Raw genomic sequence first — 24043 nt, forward strand, 5'->3', positions numbered from 1 at the left:
GGTGGACACCAATTCAAATGTGTGTTTCCTGTATACACACACCTGGAGAATTTTGAATCAGAATTTATTTTAAATAGAGTATACAAAAGCGTTATGTAATTTTTAAAATAGTTCAAAGCAATTTTTTTTTTAAATCCCTGATGATTGTAATAAGATCGCTCCTGCAGAACTGGCAGCAAACTTCCAGAAGAGGCTACTTTAAAGTTCTTCTTCAGTAAAGTTCTCTAGTTCCAGGGCCCACCCGTAGTTAGAGCTGTGAAAAGAGCTTTATAAAAAGGCAAGTAGGTCTCATAAAACAGGTGAACTGGAACATGGTTTTAATTATGCCAGATGAGGTAGTTTATGGTGCACAGCTAGCACCTTAACAATAGGTGTGAAGAACAGACCATTGTAATTGTGTCAGCAATAACCTTGAGACGGGGTAAACAAAAGTGTGGGACACGCGGCTTGGATCTCTGAAGGGCTGGGAGGGAATTGTGGGACACACGGCTTGGATCTCTGAAGGGCTGGGGGTGTTAATCTAATTTAGCTCAGACAATGAGCTCTATAAATTTAATACCCCGTGTGACTCTTAATTTAGAAATAGTGGAGGAAATATCAAAACTTAGCAAAATTGTTTTTTTTTTTAACTCTTAATTTGAAGACAAACATTGGATTCAAGGGATTTTCAAGGCACAAAGGAATAAAAGTTTTCATTTAGTTAATATGAATAAATGTGCAAAAGCCTTGTTGAAGTTAAAAGGAGTTGTGCATATAAATCGAGTGATAGCTTCCCTCTTGAGCCCCTATACCAATTACTCTCTGTTCGAGTTCTCCATAATTCATCTTGACTTGCCTGGTGGCGGGGCTCCCGTTGTCAGCCTGAGATGCTGTTTAAGTCCTCTGTGGTTATTTAACCATCATAGTCATTTCATGAACAAACACCTGAATGCCACCAACCTGGTAGCTGCTTCTCGGCACTGGGACAGAGACCTCTCTCCTCAGCCTCCAACCAACTGTGGGGATGAGGGCGATTATAACGCAAAACCGAACCAGTAGCTGTCAGGTCGACTCTAACTCATGGCGACCCCAGGTATGTCAGAGTAGAATGAGGCTCCACAGGGTTTTCAATGGTTGAGTTTTTGGAAGTAGTTCGCTAAGCCTTTCTTCCGAGGCAATTCTGGGTTGACTTGAACCACCAACCTTTTGGTTAGCAGCCGAGTGTTCAACTGTTTGCACCACCCAGGAACTCCAAATGCAAGCAGATGGATAAAAGAGCTGATTTCAGAGAGTGGTGGGTCCTGTGGGGACAGTAAGGTAGGCAGTGGCGAGGGCTAGGGGCTGCAGCAGCTAAGTGGACAAGAATCAGCACTGAAGACCCATGCTGAGAAGCGGCAGCCCTGGTGGCTAATTTCCAGAGGTAGATATCCAGGCCTTTCTTCCTAGTCTGTTTTAGTCTTGAAGCTCTGCTGAAACCTGTCCACCATGGGTGTCCCTGCTGGTATTGAAATACTGGTGGCATAGCTTCCAGCATCACAGCAACATGTAAACCACCACATTGTGACAAATTGACAGATGGGCGGTGGATTGTAAAGTAAAAACACCTCTTTTCCCCCCAAGCCAGCTAATTTTACTTTCCATTTCAACACTGAGTTTGCAGCTCACACTGAATGACCAAACGATATTAAAGAGCTGATTGTGCCTGGGGCTGTCCGTTTCTCCAAATTGCTTAAAGCCACCCAGGGGTCTGGAAGGCAAAGCCAAGGCTTCCTTTCCTGCCTGAGGCTGCTGCCTTTGTAATTGGGGCTGACTCAGCTGTGCCTAGGGGGCTCCGCCCTTAGTAGGAACAGCCCCAGTTGTGATCCTGAAGATTTTACCATTTCTCATTATTATAGCACGACTATGTCTCAGCTGCTAGTCACTATGGCAACAGCGGTGCGCTGGGGCATTAGGAAAAAATTGAGGTTAATGGTCTCCACACATCACTCATTTTTCCTCCCCTGCCCTCTACCATCGACCAAAACTCACTAAACTAGAAGTAGGAGAAGAAATGGAGGCCAGCATCTTCCTGTGCCTCCTCCTTCCTGTGGCCGGGGGTTCCATCAGGGCTTCCAGAGGTGGCTGTCACAGGACGAGAACACACCTCTCGGTGAGGACACACTGAGACCCTTGTCCTGGGGCTCAGCCTGCATGGTGGACAGGAACCGCTCAGATGGAGCGGTGTCCTGCTCTCTAGATGGGCGCCCCAAGGCTGCTGACAGTCCCCGGCCCGTGCTGGACCCTGAGCTCTGTCCCTCGTCTGTCAAGGAGACGCTGGGTGACCTAGGCTGCTCCTGCCTGCTCCTGCTCTCACCATGAGCATTCCGGGTTTCTCTCCCAGCTCTTATTAAGACAGGGAATAGTGGGGCCCCCAAATCTGCAATTCACGTAAGCAAAGTAACATAGTAATAGCAAATGGGCCAGGGCGCAGAAACAAAGCCATTCGCCAGAACAATGGGGCAGGGTATCAGAAAACAGCCCGGCAACTTCCTTAAAGTTGTCTTTCAGAAACAGTCAGATGAAACCAGCCCCAGAGACATGTGCAGAACATCCACCTGTGACTGCTATGCGACCTTCCGCCAGGGGCAGTGAGGGGCTGCTGTTGCAGCTGGGGAATCAAACTTGGGGAACAGGTGACTGCGCAGGTGTGACACCCCATAATAAGTCCTGCTATGGATCCCAGAAGCCTCCGGGACAGAAGCTGTCTTAAAGCCATCCTGAAAAGCTGCTGTGCGTGCACCTTAGTTAACCTATCCCCACCGAAAACAGGCCTCTTGCAGGAAAACCCTGCCTACTGCCTCTGAATAAACATGAACCTTTCCCCCCCACTCAAGAATTTTTAAAAACTCATGCAAGTCCTTTGCTCTGTGGGGGGTGGGGGTAAGTGTTGCCTAGGCCCTCCTCGTCTCTGCTTACAAGCTTCTTTTAGTAAAGCTTTGCTTGTGTGGAAAATTTTCCATGCCTTACCTGTGCATTCTTGACTAGTGAGAGGCAAGAGCCTTATTTAATTGAAGGCATAGAGGCACCGGTAACATTTTCTGCAGCTGAGGCAAGTGCAAATAGCTACATTTTCAGGAAGACGTGGGCAAAGGAGAAGAATATGGAGGGTGCTCTGACGTCACTGAGAAGGATTAAAGTCATCCGTTCTGGGTTTGCAGTGCGGACCCATTATTGCCTCTGAGCAGAGGGTGATGGGGCAGAAGCCACGCTGGGTAGAAACCACACACAGAAGACGGTCCGGGTTGATGGTCCTGGAGCCCGGGGACCCACTCTCTCCCATAGGGGTGTCCCCTGGCCCAGATAAGAAGCTGCCCTGTTGTGCCCCCAGTCTGCCGGGCCGTGCTGAGTATGTCGCAGATGGCGCTGCAGGAAGTCTGCACCAGGTGGGCTCCGGGGTCCTCTCGTCCACATCTGTATTAGAACTGTCTCATCCTGAGCAGTAAGGCAGGACATGCTCTTGGGGAGGAATCGCCAGTGTGCCCTGGCTTGCATGATTCCTGCAGGAGGGCACAGCTCTGTCCTACAGTGTCACACGGGATTGTGTTCCAGAGGACACATGCCTGCTGTCCTGTAGGTAAAAGTCCATCACTGTCTCTATCCTATCACACACACAGCTTGTCCCTGATGTCCAGCGCCCCTGACCTGGTGTGACTCTGCCAACTTCTCTTCCTGCCTCTCTGAGTCACTCTGCAGCCCAGAAACGGGATCTGCATCCTAACCTCCCACGTAGCCCAGCCCCGGGCGCTCAGTGGCCAGAGTGGCGCCCGGCAGGTGGAGATGGTCGTTGAGCAGCCTGCCATTTCTGCAGGTTTGTTGAACATACTGGTTTTGATTAATTGTTGACTATCCCTGTATCCCTGGGGATGCAGTGAAACCTCACCTCGTGCCGCCAAGAATAAAGCAACCGTCCAGCAAACAATGTGTTTCTATAATTGATTATATTCACCACATGCACCAGGAATAAGGTTTCCACCTCCAAAAACCTAAATACTTCATTCCGAAGTAGCTTCATGGAAGTCCAGCAACCACCTCCAAGAAGGGCAATGTGTTTAAATTTGAATCGACTCCCATTTAATCATCCTTTTTATCCTCTAAGTTGTTCTCTTGTTTCTTCCCAGGTGAGCGCACTTAGTTGAAGGGGCTGGTAACTTCACACACTTTTCATCTTAGTTAAGCATCCATCATCAGTCACACTGTTTCACTTTAGATTTGAGATTTCCATTTAAATGTGTTTGCAAAACACAGCCAGGGCCCAGGCTCTTTGGGAAACACAGCAAACCTGAGTGCTCGCTGATTTCCTTTAGCGTTTCATCATATGGGTCTATAAGCTCAGAAGAATTGGAGTAAAACTGTGATGCAGCAGCATGGTGAAAGCCGAGACCAGAGATGGCTTGGGCAGGGCGATCAAGTCGACTCTGATGACCCCATGTGTTACAGAGTAGAACTGTGCTCCACAGGGTTCTCTCAGCTTCAGTCTTTAGGGAAGGAGTCCCTGGGTGGTACAAATGGTCAAGGTGGTTCTAAACCACCTAGAGGTGTCGCAGGAGACAAGCCTAGCCAGCCCTGAAAACCCTATAGAGCATTTCTACTCTGCACGCATAGGGTCACCATGAGTTGGAACTGACTTGATAGCAACTAACAACAACGACAACAATCTTTACAGAAGCAGATCACCCAGTCTTTCTTCCTTGACATTTCAGGGTGGGTTTGAACTGCCAACATTTAGGTTAGTAGTCAAGAACAAACCGCAAACCATGTACTCTACCCAGGGACTTAGTAACATGGTGAATAGTCTTCAGTAAATAACACAAAGTAAATTAACCTCAGCCACAGTAGAATAAATACACTGTACTACTTTTTAAAATATACAAATATAATCCTCCCCCCCAACACTTATGCTGTACTGGTAACGGGACATGCGGATGGATGGAAGGGGCGATGGGATAAGACCTAAATATCATATTTTTGAAACACAATTTAACCAGCGGTTGACTTGGGGAGGGAACAGAGGCAGGGCAGTCTCTCTGACCTGTGCAAAGAAAGCTGTTTACTTTTCTCTCTATCTTTCCTCCTGGAGGCTGAGCAGGTGTTTACAAGTTTGTTTAAGAAAGAATAAATGACATTTTAGAAGTATTTTGCTCATTTGTAAACCAGAAGGGTTCCTACGACATTTCTCACCCACCTCACAGGGTCTGTGAGGATCCAAAGAGATGTGTGAACAAAAGGAGAGGTATGGATGTGGAGTACTGTATCATACCGTGGGTATGCCAGAACATTATTAAGTGAACGTGGGCTTCAAAACACTGGGCTGCTGCCTGACAAAAGAAGCACAAGCTATAATACAGATTCTCAGTTATCTGGGAAAAAGAAAGATGTCTGTCTGTCTCTCTAATAAAAGCAGTCCAAATTACTGCAATTAAATACTGACTTTTCTTTTTTTCATGAAGTATTAGGTAAAGCATGATTTTAAAAAGCCTCCCTGTACAGCTATTGTGGAAAACAGTTCAGCAATTCCTTAAAAAATTAAGCATGTAATTACCATAGGACCCAGAAATTTCACTCCCAGGTATATACTCAAGAGACTTGAAAGCAGGGGCCCAAAGAGATTTGTGTACACAAATGTTCACTGCAATGTTATCCACAATAGCCAAAAGGGGGAAATGAACTAAATGTTCCTCAATAGATGAACAGATAAACTAAATGTGGTATATCCATACAATGGAGTATTATTCAGTCATAAAGAGAAACGAAGTCCTAATACATGCAACAACATGGATGAACCTTGAAAACATATTGATAAGTGAAGTATGTCAGAGACAAAAAGACAAATATTGTACAATTCCATTTATATGAAATATCTGGAATAGGCAAATGCATAGAGACAAAAGTAGATTAGAGGTTACCAGGGGCCGATAGTGGGGAGAATGGGTATTTATTGCTCAAAAGAAAAAAAAATCAATAGATAAAAAAGAAGAATAAGAAAAAACAGCGGAGCCAGAGCCAAGATGGTGGAATAGACAGACGCTTCCGGTGAGCCCTCCTCACAACAAAGACCCGCAAAACAAGTGAAACGAGTATATTTGTGACAAGCTGGGAACCCTGAGGTTCAAAGGCAAGCTTAGACAAGGAACTGAGGGGCAGGGGGAGGAAGAGACCGTTCAGAAGCAGAGAGAAGTTACTGGACTTGAATTGCGGGGAGCCCTCAGGCACCATTCACGAAGCAGCAGCGGTGGGCTGGTGTGAAGGTTCGGCCGCAGCTTCCTCAGGGAGAAGCAGCCAGCTGCACAGCCTACTCACACATCTGCAACCTGAGAATGGTGCTCTCGGGAAAACTAAGTACTTGTGTATATTTTACCATGCCCCCCCACTCCCAAGCCGACTTCCGCGGTGGAATCCCTGGGCCTGATATAGGCCCTGTTGAGCACCTAGAGCCATCTTCTCGGCCTTCGGGAAGGAAAAAAATTGCAACTGGGGGGAAAAGATAATCTGCTAGCTCCATTAACTGAGGGAGCTCAGGACAGAAGCAGCTCCTGTCCAGGCATAAACCGTCCATGGACCTTGAGCACCTTTCCCTTCTGCATGGACTTGTGGGGGCCTATTTTGGGAGAATAGGCCCTTGCTGGCAAACTCCAACCATTTCAGCTGTGCGGTGGATAGGTGGGTGTTTGACATTTGACATTGCTTTGCCTATTAAACAAGGTCCTCACCTACCCACATCAGGGACCTAAGGACTGGTAGCTCTACTCAGGTCACCCAGCCAGCCACCCACGACAGGGGTCCAAAGATAACTGGTATCTCCCAGTCCTTACAACCAAAAACTTTGGGTGCCCATGGTCCATCTGCAGAGCCCACCCACCAGCACGCTCTAGGGAACAGAGACGCATTTTCCTCAGAGATACTTGGGGGTCGGTTCTCAGCCCCCTGCCTTGTTCAGAGCTCTACCCCCTGCTGCTATCAGATACAGGTATATACTCCAATCACCCTGCCCCTCTAAGACTGTAGGACAGAGCTTGTACCACACATTTGGTATCAGCTAACTGGAAACCTGAGCTGAATTCATATACAAAAACTGAATGGACTCCTAGACTGATATACCTGATAACAGCTCTAGCCAGCTGGGGACAGGACATCAGAGCTCCAAAGGCGAAAAGAATCAAGCTAGCTCACTCAAGCAACCCATAGGGGTATACCAAAACAAAACAAAGCAAGCAGCTATGACACAGTAAGCAAGCATAAACTAATACAATAACTTATAGATGGCTCGGAGACAACGGTCAATATCAAGTCACATTAAGAAACAGGCCATGATCACCTCAACAGGCTCTCAAAACAAAGAACCCAGGGATCTTCTAGATGAAAGTACATTCCTGGAATTACCAGAGCAAGAATACAAAAGTTTAATATACAGAGCCCTTCAAAACATCAGGAATTAAATGAGGCAATACGCAGAACAAGCCAAAGAACACACAGATAAAGCAAATGAAGAAATTAGAAATATTATTCGAAAACATAATGAAAAGTTTAATAAGCTGGAAAAATCCATAGACAGACAGCAATCAGAAATTCCGAAGATTAACAATAAAATTACAAAAGTAGACAACTCAGTAGAAAGTCAGAGGAGCAGAATTGAGCAAGTAGAAGCTAGAATTTCTGAACTCGAAGATAAATCACTTGGCACTAATATATTTGAAGAAAAATCAGAAAAAAGAAATAAAAAGAATGAAGAAACCTTAAGAATCATGTGGGGCTCTATCAACAGAAATGACCTACGAGTGATTGGAGTACCAGGATAGGGAGGGATAACAGACAATACAGAGAGAATTGTTGAAGATTTGTTGGCAGAAAACTTCCCTGATATCGTGAAAGATGAGAAGATATCTATCCAAGATGCTCATCGAACTCCACATAAGGTAGATCTTAAAAGAAAGTCACCAAGACATATTATAATCAAACTTGCCAAAACCAAAGATAAAGAGAGAATTATAAGAACAGCGAGGGATAAACGAAAACTCACCTACAAAGGAGAACCAATAAGGATAAGCTTGGACTACTCGGCAGAAACCATCCAGGCAAGAAGGCAATGGGATGACATATTTAAAAAATTGAAGGAAAAAAATTGCCTGCCAAGAATCATATATCCATCAAAACTGTCTCTTAAATATGAAGGTGAAATTAAGACATTTCCAGATAAACACAAGTTTAGGGAATTTGTAAAAACCAAGCCAAAACTACAAGAAATACTAAAGGGAGTTCTTTGGTTAGAAAATCAATAATATCAGGTATCAACCCAAGACTAGAACACTGGGCAGAGCAACCAGAAGTGAACCCAGACAGGGAAATCCAAAAAAACAAAGCAAGATTATATACACACAGATATATATATATATATATATATATATATATATATATATATATAAGCTCAAAACAGGGTAACAGCAATGTTATTATATAAAAGAAGACAACATTAAATAATAAAGAGGGACTAAGAAATGAAATCATACACCTTCTATATGGAGAGGAAGATGCGGCCATACAAAGAAATAAAAGTTAGTTTTAAATTTAGAAAAATAGGGGTAAATAATAAGGTAACCACAAAGGAGACAAACTATTCTACTCATCAAAATAAGATACAAGGGAAAAATACAGACTCAGCAGAAACAAAATCAACAACAACAAATATGAGGAAAGGACAATATACAAAGAAAAGCTACTCAGCACATAAAATTAAGTGGAAAGAAGAAACTGTCAATAACACACAAAAAAACATCAAAATGATAGCACTAAATTCATACCTATCCATAATTACCTTGAATGTAAATGGACTAAATGTACCAACAAAGAGAGAGTGGCAGAATGGATTAAAAAACAAGGTCCATCTATATGCTGCCTACAAGAGACACACATTAGACTCAGAGACACAAACAACTAAAACTGGAAGGATGGAAAAAAATATGTCATGCAAACAACAATCAAAAAAGAGCAGGAGTGGCAATATAATTTCTGACAAAATAGACTTTAAAGTTAAATCCATCAGAAAGGATAAGGAAGGACACTATATAATGATTAAAGACACAATACACCAAGAAGATACAACCATATTAAATATTTATTCACCCAGTGACAGGGCTGCAAGATACATTAAAAAAACTCTATCAGCATTGAAAAGCGAGATAGATGGCTCCACAATAATAGCAGGAGACTTCAACACACCACTTTTGGTGAAGGGCGGGACATCCAGAAAGAAGCTCAATAAAGACACGGAAGATCTAAATGCCACAATCAACCAACTTGACCTCGTAGACATATACAGAACACTCCACCCAACACCAACCAAGTATACTTTCTTTTCTAGTGCACATGGAACATTCTCTAGAATAGACCACATATTAGGTCATAAAGCAAGCCTTAGCAAAATCCAAAACATTGAAATATTACAAAGCATCTTCTCTGACCATAAGGGCATAAAAGTGGAAATCAATAACAGGAAAAGCAGGGAAAAGAAATCAAACACTTGGAAACTGAACAATACCCTGCTCAAAAAAGACTGGCTTATAGAAGACATTAATGATGGAATAAAGAAATTCAGAGAACCCAATGAGACTGAAAACACTTCCTATCAGAACCTTTGGGACACAGCAAAAGCAGTGCTCAGAAGCCACTTTATATCAAAAAATGCACACGTCCAAAAAGAAGAAAGGGCCAAAATCAAAGGATTATCCCTGCTACTTGAACAAATAGAAAGAGAGCAACAAAAGAAACTCACAGGCACTAGAAGAAAACAAATAATAAAAATTAGAGCTGAACTAATTTGGAAACCCTGGTGGCATAGTGGTTAAGTGCTACGGCTGCTACCCAAGAGGTCGGCAGTTCGAATCTGCCAGGCGCTCCTTGGAAACTCTATGGGGCGGTTCTGCTCTGTCCTGTAGGGTGGCTATGAGTCGGAATCGACTCGACGGCAGTGGGTTGTTTTTTTTTTAACTGAAATAGAAAACAGAAAAACAATTGAAAGAATTAATAAGACCAAAAGCTGGTTTTTTGAAAAACTCAACAAAATTGATAAACCACTGGCTAAACTGACAAAAGAAAAACAGGAGAGGAAGCAAATAACCCGAGTGAGAAATGAGACGGGTGATATTACAGCAGACCCAACTGAAATTAAAAGAATCATATCAGATTACTATGAAAAACTGTACTCAAATTTGAAAACCTAGAAAAAATGGATGAATTTCTAGAAACACACTACCTACCTAAACTAACACAAACAGAGGTAGAACAACTAAATAGACCCATAACAAAAGTAGAGACTGAAAAGGTAATCAAAAAACTCCCAACGAAAAAAAGCCTTGGTCTGGACGGCTTCACTGCAGAGCTAAACCAAACTTTCAGAGAAGAGTTAACACCATTACTAACCCCCCCTCAAAAAACGTTGTTTTAGAGCATAGAAAAGGACGGAATACTACCAAACTCATTCTATGAAGCCATCATATCCCTGATACCAAAACCAGGTAAAGACACCACAAGAAAAGAAAATTATAGACCTATTATATCCCTCATGAACGTAGATGCAAAAATCCTCAACAAAATTCTAGCCAATAGAATTCAACAACATATCAAAAAAATAATTCACCATGACCAAGTGGGATTCATACCAGCCATGCAGGGATGGCTCAACATTAGAAAAACAATTAATGTAATCCACACATAAATAACACAAAAGACAAGAATCACATGATTTTATCAATTGATGCAGAAAAGGCATTTGACAAAGTTCAACACTCATTCATGATAAAAACTCTCAGCAAAATAGGAATAGAAGGAAAATTTCTCAACATAATAAAGGGCATTTATACAAAGCCAACAGCCAGCATCACCCTAAATGGAGAGAGCCTGAAAGCATTCCCACTGAGATCAGGAACCAGACAACGATGCCTTTTATCACCGATTTTATTCAACATTGTGTTGGAGGTCCTAGCCAGAGCAATTAGGCTAGATAAAGAAATAAAGGGCATCCAGATTGGCAAGGAAGAAGTAAAATTATCTCTATTTGCAGATGACATGATCTTATACACAGAAAACCCTAAGGAATCCTCCAGAAAACTACTGAAACTAATAGAAGAGTTCAGCAGAGTATAGGGATACAAGATAAACATACAAAAATCAGTGGGATTCCTTCTACACCAACAAAAAGAACATCGAAGAGGAAATCACCAAATCATTGCCATTTACAGTAGCCCCCAAGAAGATAAAATACTTAGGAATAAATCTTACCAGAGATGTAAAAGACTTATACAAAGAAAACTACAGTACACTTCTGCAAGAAACCAAAAGAGACTTACATAAGTGGAAAAACACACCTTTCTCGTGGATAGGAAGACTTAACATTATAAAAATGTCTATTCTACCAAAAGCGATCTACACATTTAATGCAATTCCGATCCAAATCCCAATGACATTCTTTAACGAGATGGAGAAACGAATCATCAACTTCATGTGGAAGGGAAAGAGACCCCAGATAAATAAGGCATTACTGAAAAAGAAGAACAAAGTGGGAGGCCTTACTTTACCTGATTTTAAAACCTATTATACCGCCACAGTAGTCAAAACAGCCTGGTACTGGTACAACAACAGATACATGGACCAATGGAACAGAATTGAGAATCCAGACATAAATCCATCCACATATGAGCAGTTGATATTTGACAAAGTCCCCAAAACAGTTAAATGGGGAAAAGACAGTCTTTTGAACAAATGGTGCTGGCATAACTGGAGATCCGTCTGCAAAAAAAATGAAACAAGACCCATACCTCACACCATGCACAAAAACAAACTCAAAATGGATCAAAGACCTAAATATAAAATCTAAAATGATAAAGATCATGAAAGAAAAAATAGGGACAATGTTAGGAGCCCTAATACATGGCATTAACAGTATACAAAACATTATTAAGAATGCAGAAAAAAAAACTAGATAACTGGGAGCTCCTAAAAATCAAACACTTATGCTCATCCAAAGACTTCACCAAAAGAGTAAAAAGACTACCTACAGACTGGGAAATAGTTTTTAGCTACGACATCTCTGATCAGCACCTGATCTCTAAAATCTACATGATACTGCAAAAACTCAACTACAAGAAGACAATCCAATTAAAAAATGGGCAAAAGATATGAATAGACATTTCACTAAAGAAGACATTCAGGCCGCTAACAGATATATGAGGAAATACGATCATTAGCCATTAGAGAAATGCAAATCAAAACTACAATGAGATTTCATCTCACTCCAACAAGGCTGGCATTAATCCAAAAAACAAAATAGTAAATGTTGGAGAGGCTGTGGAGAGATTGGAACACTTCTACACTGCTGGTGGGAATGTCAAATGGTACAGTCACTTTGGGAATCAATTTGGCACTTCCTTAAAAAGCTAGAAATAGAACTACCATACCATCCAGCAAACCCACTCCTTGGAATATATCCTAGAGAAATAAGAGCATTTACACGAACAGATATATGTACAACCATGTTTATTGCAGCACTGTTTACAATAGGAAAAACATGGAAGCAACCACGGTGCCCATCAATGGATAAATGGATAAATAAATTATGGTATATTCACACAATGGAATACTACGCATCAATAAAGAACAGTGAGGAATCTGTGAAACATTTCATAACATGGAGGAACCTGGAAGGCATTATGCTGAGTGAAATTAGTCAGTTGCAAAAGGACAAATATTGTATAAGACCACTACTATAAGAACTTGAGAAATAGTTTAAACTGAGAAGAAAATATTCTTTTGTGGTTTCAAGGGGCGGGTAGGAGGGGGTACTCACTAATTAGATAGTAGATAAGAACTACTTTATGGGAAGGGGAAGACAGCACACAATACAGGGGAGGTCAGCACAATTGGACTAAACCAAAAGCAAAGAAGTTTCCTGAATAAACTGAATGCTTCAAAGGTCAGTGTAGCAGGGGCAGGGGTCTGGGAACTATAGTTTCAGGGGACATCTAAGTCAATTGGCGTAATAAAATCTATTAAGAAAACATTCTGCATCCCACTTTGAAGAGTGGCGTCTGGGGTCTTAACGCTAGCAAGCAGCCATCTAAGATGCATGAATTGGTCTCAACCCACCTGGATCAAAGGAGAATGAACAACACCAAGGACGCAAGGTAAGTACAGACTCAAGAGACGGAAATGGCCACATGAACCAGCGACTACATCATCCTGAGGCCAGAAGAACTAGATGGTTCCCGGCTACAACCGATGACTGCCCTGACAGGAACACAACAGAGAACCCCTGAGGGAGCAAGGAGAGCAGTGGGATGCAGACCCGAAATTCTCATAAGACCAGACTTAATGGTCTTACTGAGACTAGAAGGATTCCAGTGGTCATGGCCCCCAGACCTTCTGTTGGGCCAGGACAAGAACCATTCCCGAAGCCAACTCTTTGGACATGGATTGGACTGGACAATGGGTTGGAGAGGGATTCCTGTGAGAAGTGAGCTTCCTGGATCAGGTGGACGCTTGAGACTATGTTGGCGTCTCCTGTCTGGAGGGGAGATGAGAAGGTAGAAGGGGTTTGAAGCTGGCGAAACGACGCGAAAAGAGAGAGTGGAGGGAGGGAGTGGGCTGTCTCATTAGAGAGAGAGTAATTGGGAGTGTGTAGCAAGGTGTATATAAGTTTTTGTGTGAGAGACTGACTTGATTTGTAAACTTTCACTTAAAAAAATTTTTTTTAAAGCACAGTAAAAATTAAAAAAAAAAAACAAAACCTGAGCTGAGTTAAAAAAAAAAAAAAAAGATAAAAAGGCACAGACACAAATAACCAATACCAGGAATGAAAAGGAGATGTAACTACAGATCCTGCGATCATTAAGAGTAATATAACATGACAATATGACAACTTCTGTACCAGCAGGTTTGAAAATTTATGTCAAATGGATAAATTCATGAAAATATACAACTTGATTGTCATAGATTGAATTGTGTCCTCCGAAAATACATGTGTGAATTTGGCTAGGCCATGATTCCCAGTAACCTGCGATTGTCTACTGTTTTGTCATCTGATGTGATTTTCCTGTGTGTTGTAAATACTACCTGTATGATGTTGATGAGATGGGCTTACTAGCAGTTGTGTTAATGAGGCAGGACTCAATCTACCAGATTGGATTGTGTCTTGAGCCAGTCTCTTTTGATATATAAAAGGGAGAAGTGAGCAGAGAGACATGGGGACCATCATACCACCAAGAAAGCAGCGCCAGGAGAAGAGCCTGTCCTTTGGACCTGAGGTTCCTTTGCAGAGAAGCTCCTAGTACAGAGGAAGATTGATGATAAGGACCTTCCTCCCAAGTCACCCTGAATTTGGACTTCCGGCCTGCTAGACTGTGAGTCTGTTCAGGACTTCCGGCCTGCTAGACTGTGAGTCTGTTCAGGACTTCCGGCCTGCTAGACTGTGAGTCTTCCCTCTACCTCACACTGTAACCAAAAATTAAGTTTTGATACATAGTAGATCTTGAGTGAAGGGCAAAATAATTGAGAGTGAAAAGGCATACCACATAGCAGATGATATTGGCACATATTTAACCACTAAGAAGGGGGAAAGCTGCCAAGAATCCAAATTCTAGAAATTGTCGTTGTCGCTGTTAGCTGCATTGAGTCAGTTCCCAACACATGGTGATGCCACGTGTTGTAAAGTAGAACAGCCCCATAGGGTTTTCTTGGCTGTAATCTTTACAGGAGTAGATCTTAAGGCCTTTTCTTCCTTGGCAGCATTGGGTGGGTTCAAACTGCCAGCCTTTGGATTGGTAGTCAGCAGAAACCACCTGTGCCACTCAGGGACCATAATCTAGAAATAACTGACAATAATAAAGTGATAGATTTAAAGCTTTTAAACATACATATACACAGGAGATTTGTACGCACAAATGCCAATCGGGGTAATAAAGTACAATGCTATTTCAGTATAAAAAACAACTAGGAAAAAATGGAATAAAAAAAAAGTCTCTGTGAAGCTTTAGGACTGCAAGGTCATTTATGCGGTGTCAGTAAGTACAATAGCAGTTTCTTTCATCAACGAGCCCTAAAATCATCTCGAAGAGCCTTGGAATAGAAACGGACATTGGCCCCCAGACCTTTCCTTTGGTGACGTTTTAAAAAATAATGCCTACCTTCTCTGAGCATCAGTTGCCATGATTTTATATCACACAATCTAATAGTCAAGTGTAACACATTTTGTTCGGTTTTCACGTGCATTTCTAAAAATGTGGTTTAAACTCTTTTTGCTTATTCCCCGGAGTACCTAGTAAACCAAACTAAACCAAAACAAAACATTGCTGTTGAGTCAATTCCAACTCATAGTGACCCTACAGGATAGAGTAGAACTGTCCCCATAGGGCTTACCAAGGAGTAGCTGGTGCATTCCAACTGCTGACCTTTTGGTTAGCAGAGGAGCTCTTAACCACTGTGCCACCAAGGCTCCTTAGTGCTGGAAGAATAACAGACACACAGTAAATTCTTCCTGTGGATTGATGCCTTGATTAAGATAAAACAATATTAGCTATAAACTATTAATACTCTGGTCAGGGTTGCTGGAATCTTCACTTTCCCAATGGTTAAGAAAAGGTTTGCAGAAGCGGGACTTTTATAACTGTATCAGGCAGATCAATATTTAGCAGGAACCTTTTCTCTAATTCAAAGCTAACTTCAGAATTAGCACGGTAAGCCAGAAATATTTACCTTCATACGATAATAGGAATAATTACAACAGGGCGAAACCGATCCTCCTTGGGCACACAGGGGAACAGGTCTGCCGTGAGCGACGCAGTAGGCCATCTCAGAGTGGTTGTTTAAAAACGGGTAGTTATTGTTAGTTTATGTCCCCAGATCTTTCTCTGAAGCAGTTAAATTAAACTTCTTACTGAAAGAAGCCTTCTCCTAAGCCCGACCGGACAAACGAGGCACGGTTGTTCAATAAATGCGCGACAAAACTCTCTTCGGATCGGTCTCGTTTTCCTCAGCGTAGGAAGAGGACACCCAGCGCGCAGTCCGTCTGTCTGTCCCCCCTTGCGTCAGGGACACGGTGGTCCTGAGTGCCGACAGGCACCACGTGCTGAAGGCTGAGCGGCGACGCGCCTCCTTAGGTTCCTTAGACCCACCGCGTGCAGCGGGGCAATCCCCTCTCATCGTGGCGGCCTAACTCACCTTGCTCACCGAGGTGGCCACGATCTCACCTCACCAAACACTCTTCCTGGAGGAAGGCACATGCAGACACTAAAACCTTGACGGCCGCCAGGAGGAGCGGGGACGCAGGCGGTGTTCTCGTTATCAGCTGAGGAAACGGTTCCTGCCTGGGGTTTCCAGGCCCCGTGATCGAAGACCAGAATCTAGATCTCCCGACGCCCCGCACACAGTCACACATGCAGACAGCCCCCCGGAGGCGCCCCAGCCCGTGCGCAGAGCGAAAAGGGGACCCAGGGCGCTCGTCCTGGGGTCCCCATGGCAACCTGCCACTGGCCATCCCTCTCGGTCGGCATACAAGGCACACTGAAGGGAATCAGCCAACATAGCAACTTAATTGTCTGGACCATGCCTGTGACTCCCCGACTCCTACCGTCTGAACTAGCAGCCCCGATTTCTGATTCTGAGAGCAAGCTGGAATCATGGGAACAATCTCTGTTTACCAGGGACCACCAGCTCTGATGATGATGGAATCTGATAGCAATAATGTCAAATTTTATATGGCCATCATCCAAGTTTACAATGATACATTAAGCCGTAACTCGACTATTTATATCACCATAAACCCAGTTTATAGTGATATAAACAGTCATGTTAATGGCATTAACAGCCGTGCTCAATGGTGGCCCAGCTGTTGAGGGCTGCTGTGTGCTGTTAGCATTGCTATTTGTATCACTGGGAACAGGTATCAGACTTGTCACATCTGAACACACAGGACGATCACGTCCACACTCGACACCCACACCTAGGCTCCCGGGGTGGAGACCTGCAGGGCCCCGTCCTAACGGGTGAGGCCCAGTCAGCCCTCCATGGGGTTCCACCTGTGACCGTGAGGTTTCATCTTTAGGGGTGACAGCAGAGAAATCCGTGGCCCACCCCTCCAGGAGCCAGAACTATTCAATGTGATCAGAAAGCTCAGGCCAAGATGCTGGCAAACTTACTGTCCCCTTGGCAGCGCAGGGGGCCCACGCTCAGCTTGGCCTCGGAGCCTGGCCGGTCAGTGTCTCCAACCACCACCTGGCTCACTGGCAGGTGGTCTTTGTAGGTTAGGAAGCCGGCGTCCTTTCTCCTGAAGCACAAGACAAAAAAAGTAGGGGGCGGAGTTAGAAATGTGTCTTTTCTGAGAACTGTTCAAGTGTGCAATCGCAGACTTAAAATGTCCACAATTATTCAGACGTTCACGGATATCACAGTTAAATGCTGCTCTCCCCCTTCCTCCGCCATCTGTCCAGGCCTCCAGGGCAGCACCCGTGTCACCTCCGTCTTTTGGAAAGCAGAGGCTCACCCGTGATGTGTTGCGGGGGCTGAGGTAAGAGGACCTGAAAGTTCCATACAGCCACCCTGATCTCTTCCTTAAGACAGGCCTCAAGGCCTGGTAAAACCTCTCCTTAAGTGCTTTGAAGCTGTTTCTTGCCTGTTGTGTATCAGCTCAGGATGCCTTTTGTTCCTTCAGCTCTTGTTGTTTATTTTAACAACTAAAATCATTTGTGTTCCCGACCCTGGGCAGGTGCTCACCGTCTATTTCTGTCCACTAGAGGTGTGGGACTGGAATTCCAGCCCAGTCTGCTTTCCTCCTAGCTCATTCTTCTGTTCACCCACACTTGTCCCTTTTCAGGTCTCTGCAGGGACCCCACTGTTAGTAAATGAGCCAAGCTGGCCTCTGGGTATTGGCCCAAGTTGTTTACTTCTTTATAGCAAGCTGAGGCCCATTAGCCCAAAAAATTCTCTGGTGCCAAACTCAAATTTGTACACATCCAATGTGTACAAATCCAGCCCTGGTGACGCAGTGGTTAAGCGCTTGGACGCTAACCAAAAGGTCCACAGTTTGAATCCACCAGCCGCTCCTTGGAAACTCTATGAGGCAGTTCTACTCTGTCGTGTAATGTCCCTATGAGTCAGAATCGACTCCACGGCGACCAGTTATTTGTTTTAAAAATAGCCCAAATAGGCAGATTTTTACTCACCTATAGCCTGCCCACTTTGCACTTTCTTACCCTGGGACACTGCACTCCACATCTGGTCCCCCCAGATAATATCCCACCTGTGGTTAGAAGGACCCTAGGGTGCTGCTGTCTTTGGAGCCCTCTGACTCGGGAGAGGCCCCTCCTCCAGGCAGGAGGACCACACGTGGGCAGGGATGGGTAAGCTTTCCCCTCCCTTTCCTCTTCCTGGGGCATTTCTAGGCCTCCTCCCTTCTTATGCCTCTGGAAGACCTCCTGCTGTGGGACTCCCACTCCCCACAGCTGTCAAGGCTCAGCCACAGTAAACAGCTTATGGTTGGACGCTGCAGTCTCCTGGTCCTGTGCTTTTTCTTCATCAGTCTGCACCTCCCTCAACTTTAGAATGCGGAGCAGCTTGGGCTTGGACCTTCAGGGGTGTCAATGACACACGCATCCTCGGCATCAGGCTCACAGACACCCAGGTGGGAGCTGGGGGGCCTCAGGCACACCGGTGCTCCGCTGCCTCTGCCATTTCATCGTTCTCAATTTCCGAATAGAAAGCTTGGTTTTGTTTGTTTTTTTGTTTACTAAATTTGAACTAAGGCCTACAGAAAAGTGCTGGATTCTCATCGACACTGTAGCTAAGGATGACCAGGCCTCCAACATCTTGGTAGAATCTCCTGCAAACCCAACTTCTTTTATAAGAGCTGCTACCAGTTACAATCACAATGACGAGGGGACAAAGCCTTTCATATTAAACTTGATAATCTATTTTTTAAGGGAGCAATCAGTGAAAGCCCCCTTTAACAACACACTGATTTGACAATCTGCTAGAAATGGTGTTGTGTATTCCTTACGGGTCTTAGGACTGAGGAAGAGGTGACCATCACTTAGCAATGCACGAGTCTGAATCGGGGGTCAGCAAACCAAGCCCTGAGAGCACATTCGCCACTGTTGTCCACGCTGTTGCCTGTTTCCATATGGCCCAGGAGCTAAGTATGATTTCTACATTTTTAAATGGTTGGAAAAAAAAATCACAAGGAGAACAATATTTTGTGAGATGTGAAAATGGTCTGAAATTCAAATTTAGTCCATAAATAAAGTTTTCTTGGCACACAGCCACACTCATTTATTCACATATTGTCAACAACTGTTTTCTTGCCACAGCAGCAGCCTTGAGGGTTGGTGACAGAGAGGGCCTGGCCCTCAAGCCTGAAGTATTTACTATCTGGGTCTTTATGGAAAAAGTTGGCTCTAAATCACCACTCTCCATTTCTCCCTTGGGGAGCTACTGAGCAAACCCCGCTGACTCTCACGGAAGACAACCTCACCTGACTCATGTCCGGGGGCCGATTATCCAGTTTCCCCACCAGGCAAAGAACCACGACCCACTGAGGAGCTGGCTGAGGGTAAGGGAAATATAGAATGGGTGGTGGAAGAAGGTAGTTCTAAGTACCAGCAATGACCACGTGACTAGAAACAAGGACTATCTCTCTCTATATGTATATATAGACGCAACCTCAGCGGGCTAGGTTTTTGGTTTTACGTATATGCACATATACATTTCGCTAGTTTTACCTCTCTAGAGAACCCAGCCTATGCACAGTGCTTACCTTGCTTACAAGATCATCTCTAGTGAACAATTTCACATTTTTTCACCACAGCAAAGGTTCTGCTTCTAGGTATGGCTGGCATCTGTCTCTTTCCCAACCCCACAGCACCTTTCTACAGAATCAAAGCCTCTTTTCAAATTTACCATTCCTGGCAGGGATGGTTGACCCAGTAAGCAAGGTAAGCACAGGCTTACTCGTGCTTATTTCCTAAATTTTGATGTGGTAAAACCCATGTGAAATTATTCCCTGCAGATAATCTGGTAAGCAAGGTAAGTACTATGCTTACCTTATGTAATGGATTGAATTGTGTCCCCCCCCAAAATATATGTGTCAACTTGCTTAGGTCATGCGTGGTTGTCCTCCATTTTGTGATTTTCCTATGTGTTATAAATCATAATCTCTGCCTGTGGTTAAAGAGGATTAGGGTGGGACTTAACACCCTTGCTAAGGTCACATCCCTGATCCAATGTAAAGGGAGTTTCCCTGGGGTGTGGCCTGTGCCACCTTTTATCTTACAAGAGATAAAAGGAAGGGGAAGCAAGCAGAGAGTTGGGAACCTCATAGCACCAAGAATGCAGTGCCAGGAGCAGAGCGCATCCCTTGGACCTGAGGTTCCTGGGCTGACAAGCTCTCAGACCAAGGGAAGATTGATGACAAGGACCTTCCCCCAGAGCTGACAGACAGAGAAAGCCTTCCCCTGGAGCTGGCACCCTGAATTTGGACTTGTAGCCTATGAGACTGTGAGAGAATAAATTTCTCTTTGTTAAAGCCATTCACTTGTGGTATTTCTGTTACAGCAGCATTAGATGACTAAGACACCTTGCTTATTGGATAATCTGCACCTGATCCTGTCTAAAGAGCTGAGTGTGGGGCAGACTGAGGGAAAGGCACAAGAATATTCACTGAGGCATGGAAAGAAATCATTTAAACTTCAATTTATTTTAGCGAACAGTGAGGAATAACTTAACTTGACTAATATTTACCTTTCTGATTGGCTTTGCACTATATGGTATATATGGCAGTGTTACAGACTAAATTGTGTCCCCCACTCCCAGGAGTTATGTTAATATTCTAACCCATGCACCTGCACATATGACCTTGTTTGGAAATAGGGGTTTTGCTTATTATGTTAATGAGGCCATACCAGAGTAGGGTGGGTCCTAAACCTTATCACTTCTGAGTTCCAAAAAGCAGAATAGACAGACACATGGAGAAGAGAGCTGCCATGTGACGACCTATCTCCAAGCAAAGAAATGCCAAGGATTGCCAGCACACACTGGAAACTGGGAGAGAGGCCACAGAAGGAATCGACACGGCTGAGACCTTGATTCGAACTTTCAGCTTCCAGAGCTGTGAGGCAATAAATTCCTTTTCTTTAAAAGCCCCACTTGTGGTTTTTTTTTTTTTTTTTTAATGGCACCACTAGGTAACTATGACAGGTAGGCAACCATGTGTCACTCGTGGTACAGAGATCCACCCTGAAGGAAGAGCGTTTGCTCTACAAACTGTAGGCACCCTCGGTGTATAACTGCTCCAGTACCTTACTGGTATGGTTAATTGCGTTGAAACAAGACCTGTAAATGGTGAAATCTCCTTGATATTCTATAATGAAGTGAATAATGACCATGACAAGCTGAAGGGGGCCGCTCTGTGAATCTTTACACATGTGCATACCTGTGCAAACTTGACCCAGACAAGTATTAGGAATACGTCTAGCACCCAGAAGGATCCTGTGTACCCCACCCCACAATCAGCACATCCTTTCCAAAGCAACTACCAATCGTCCTCTGTCATCTCGCTTAGCTCTGCCTGTTCTTGACCTTTATGCCCATGGAATCAGCATGCATTCTTCCATGCTTGACTCCTTTGTTCTGCCTCATATTTATGAGGTTCATCCATGTTGTTGCTCGGTCAAACAATATTTTGAATAGAAAATTGTGCCACATAAAAATTGAAATACTACATAACAGTGAAAAAGAGCATTTTCCTGTTGTTGCCTTTTGGGTTGTTTCCAGTGTTTTGTTTTCATAAACATGTTGTACATAAGCGCTCGTTCGTGTTGGGCATTCGCCCAGGAGTAGAAGTGCTGGGTCATGAAGTGCACATATGTTTGGCTTCAGCAGACGCTGACGAACAGGTTTCCCCAGTGCTTGAACCAATTTGCAGTTCCACTGGCAGTAAATGAGGAGTCGGGCTGCTAAACGCCCCTGCCAAAATTGGCATTATCAGTCTACTTAACAACGAGTGAGAAAGAATTTACAAAGAAACTTGTGCTAAGAAGAAAACATTTGAAAACAAATGTTTGGGAATATTCCCATCATTACGGAATTTTACTGCCAAAATTGATAATAAAAATCCACACATCTACACACTTCAATAACTTGGAATTATAATTTTTAAGTCTTTGTAATAAGTTTTTAAAGGTGGAGTTCCAGTGCATTTTGAACAGGGCTCTGAACTGGTTCAAACTAACTCAGTCATGGCCGATGAAGCAAAACCCGAACAGACCCAAATTTTTACAATGTGGGTGATCCTGGAACAGTAACCATAACGGGAAAAATTTGGGTCTAAGCCCTAGAATGGGAGACTCAGAAGAGGTATAGTGAGCCCTTTCAGGAGCCTGATGAGTGAGGTCAGATTACTGCCAGAACTCAGGAGAGAGACACATATTCAAAGCTGTGCAGTTGGCCGCCATCTTTGAGCGGGGCAGCACCGTTTCCGACTTTTCGCAAAATTCGATGGGCAAGAGATTTGGTTGCTATGTAACTCCTACACTGCCCTTGTTTTCTAAGAGAGAGATTAAGTTTTCAGCAGGTCTATGACCCATAATTTTTCCCATTCTGGCTCACCCGACTTCTAAAAATTCAGGTCAGTTCCAGTGTCATTTCCTTGTCCATGACTGAACTGTGAAGAACTGGTTCTAAGTCCTGGTTTTGAGCCTATTTTTTAAAAATATTACAATGGGCTATTATTCAATTATTTTTCAAATAAAACTGATTAACATTAGGGAAGGTGGAAATTTACAAGCCACATTTTATCAAAACCTTTATGTTATCGATCAATGAAACTGAAAGATTAATACCACGATTCATTTGTTGTTAGTTGCTGTCAAGGCGATTATGACTCATGACAACCTCATGTATTAAAGTAGAATTGCTCCATAGGTTTCCTTGGCTGTAATCTTAAGAGAAGCAGATCGCTAGGCCTTTTCTTCCCTGGCACCACCAAGTGGTTTTAAACCATCAACCTTTAGGTTCTAGTTGAGCACAAACTGTTTGCACAACTCAGGGATCTTATGATTCATTCAGGTATACATAATAATGGCAAGGCTACATCTCACATACTTTGAACATGTTACTGGTAGGGACCAGTCCCTGGAGAAGGACATCATGTTTGGTAAAATAGAGGGTCAGCAGAAAAGAGGAAGACCCTCAATGTGATGGATTGACACAGTGGCTGCAACAATGGGCTCAAGCATAACGACCATTGTGAGAATGGCTCAGGACTGAGCAGTATTTTATTCTTTTGTACACAGGGTCCCTATGAGTCCAAACTGACTCGATGGCACCGAACAACAACAACAACAATAATCATTTTATCTACTTGTGTCTATCTGCCTATCATCTAATCTACCGTTCATCTATCTATCATCTATTTATCTGTCTACCTATCTACCATCTATCATCTATCTATCCACTTGTCTATCATCTATCTATAAATCTTCTATCATCTATCCATCTAGCTATCTATGTACCATCTATCATCCATCCCTCCCTCCCTCCCTTCCTCCATCTATCATCTGGAGCCCTGGAGGCACAGTGTTGAGACCTACAGCCGCTAACCAAAAGATCTGCAGTTTGAATCTACCAGGCACTCCTTGGAAACTCTATGAAACAGTTCTACTCTGTCCTATAGGGTTGGTATGAATCAGAATCTACTGGATGGCAATGGGTTTATCTATCTATCTGTCTGTCTGTATATCTATCTATATCTATCAATCATCTATCTATCAGTCATCTATCATCTATCAATTATCTTTCTATCAGTCATCTATCATCTATCAATCACCTATCTACCTACTTATCTATCTATCAACTATCAATCATCTATCTATCAATCATCTGTTTATCAATCATTGGTCTATTATCTATCAATCATCTATCATTTTTTATCAGTCATCTATCTCTATCAATCATCTATTATCTATCTATCATCTATCAATCATCTATATATTTA

At 43.4% G+C, this 24043-nt stretch overlaps 1 protein-coding gene across 1 annotated transcript in view; it reads right to left on the reverse strand.

Moving 5' to 3' along the window:
• The window catches only part of CNTNAP2 (contactin associated protein 2), a 1506181-nt gene that overhangs the window by 336520 nt on the left and 1145618 nt on the right, over window positions 1-24043 (reverse strand). The window contains exon 15 of the mRNA XM_064290350.1: window positions 17196-17323. Coding sequence (XP_064146420.1) covers window positions 17196-17323 — 128 coding nt within the window. The remainder of the gene's footprint in view (window positions 1-17195; window positions 17324-24043) is intronic.

The sequence above is a fragment of the Loxodonta africana genome, chromosome 8 (genome assembly GCF_030014295.1).
Source record: "Loxodonta africana isolate mLoxAfr1 chromosome 8, mLoxAfr1.hap2, whole genome shotgun sequence".
Lineage (NCBI taxonomy): Eukaryota > Metazoa > Chordata > Mammalia > Proboscidea > Elephantidae > Loxodonta > Loxodonta africana.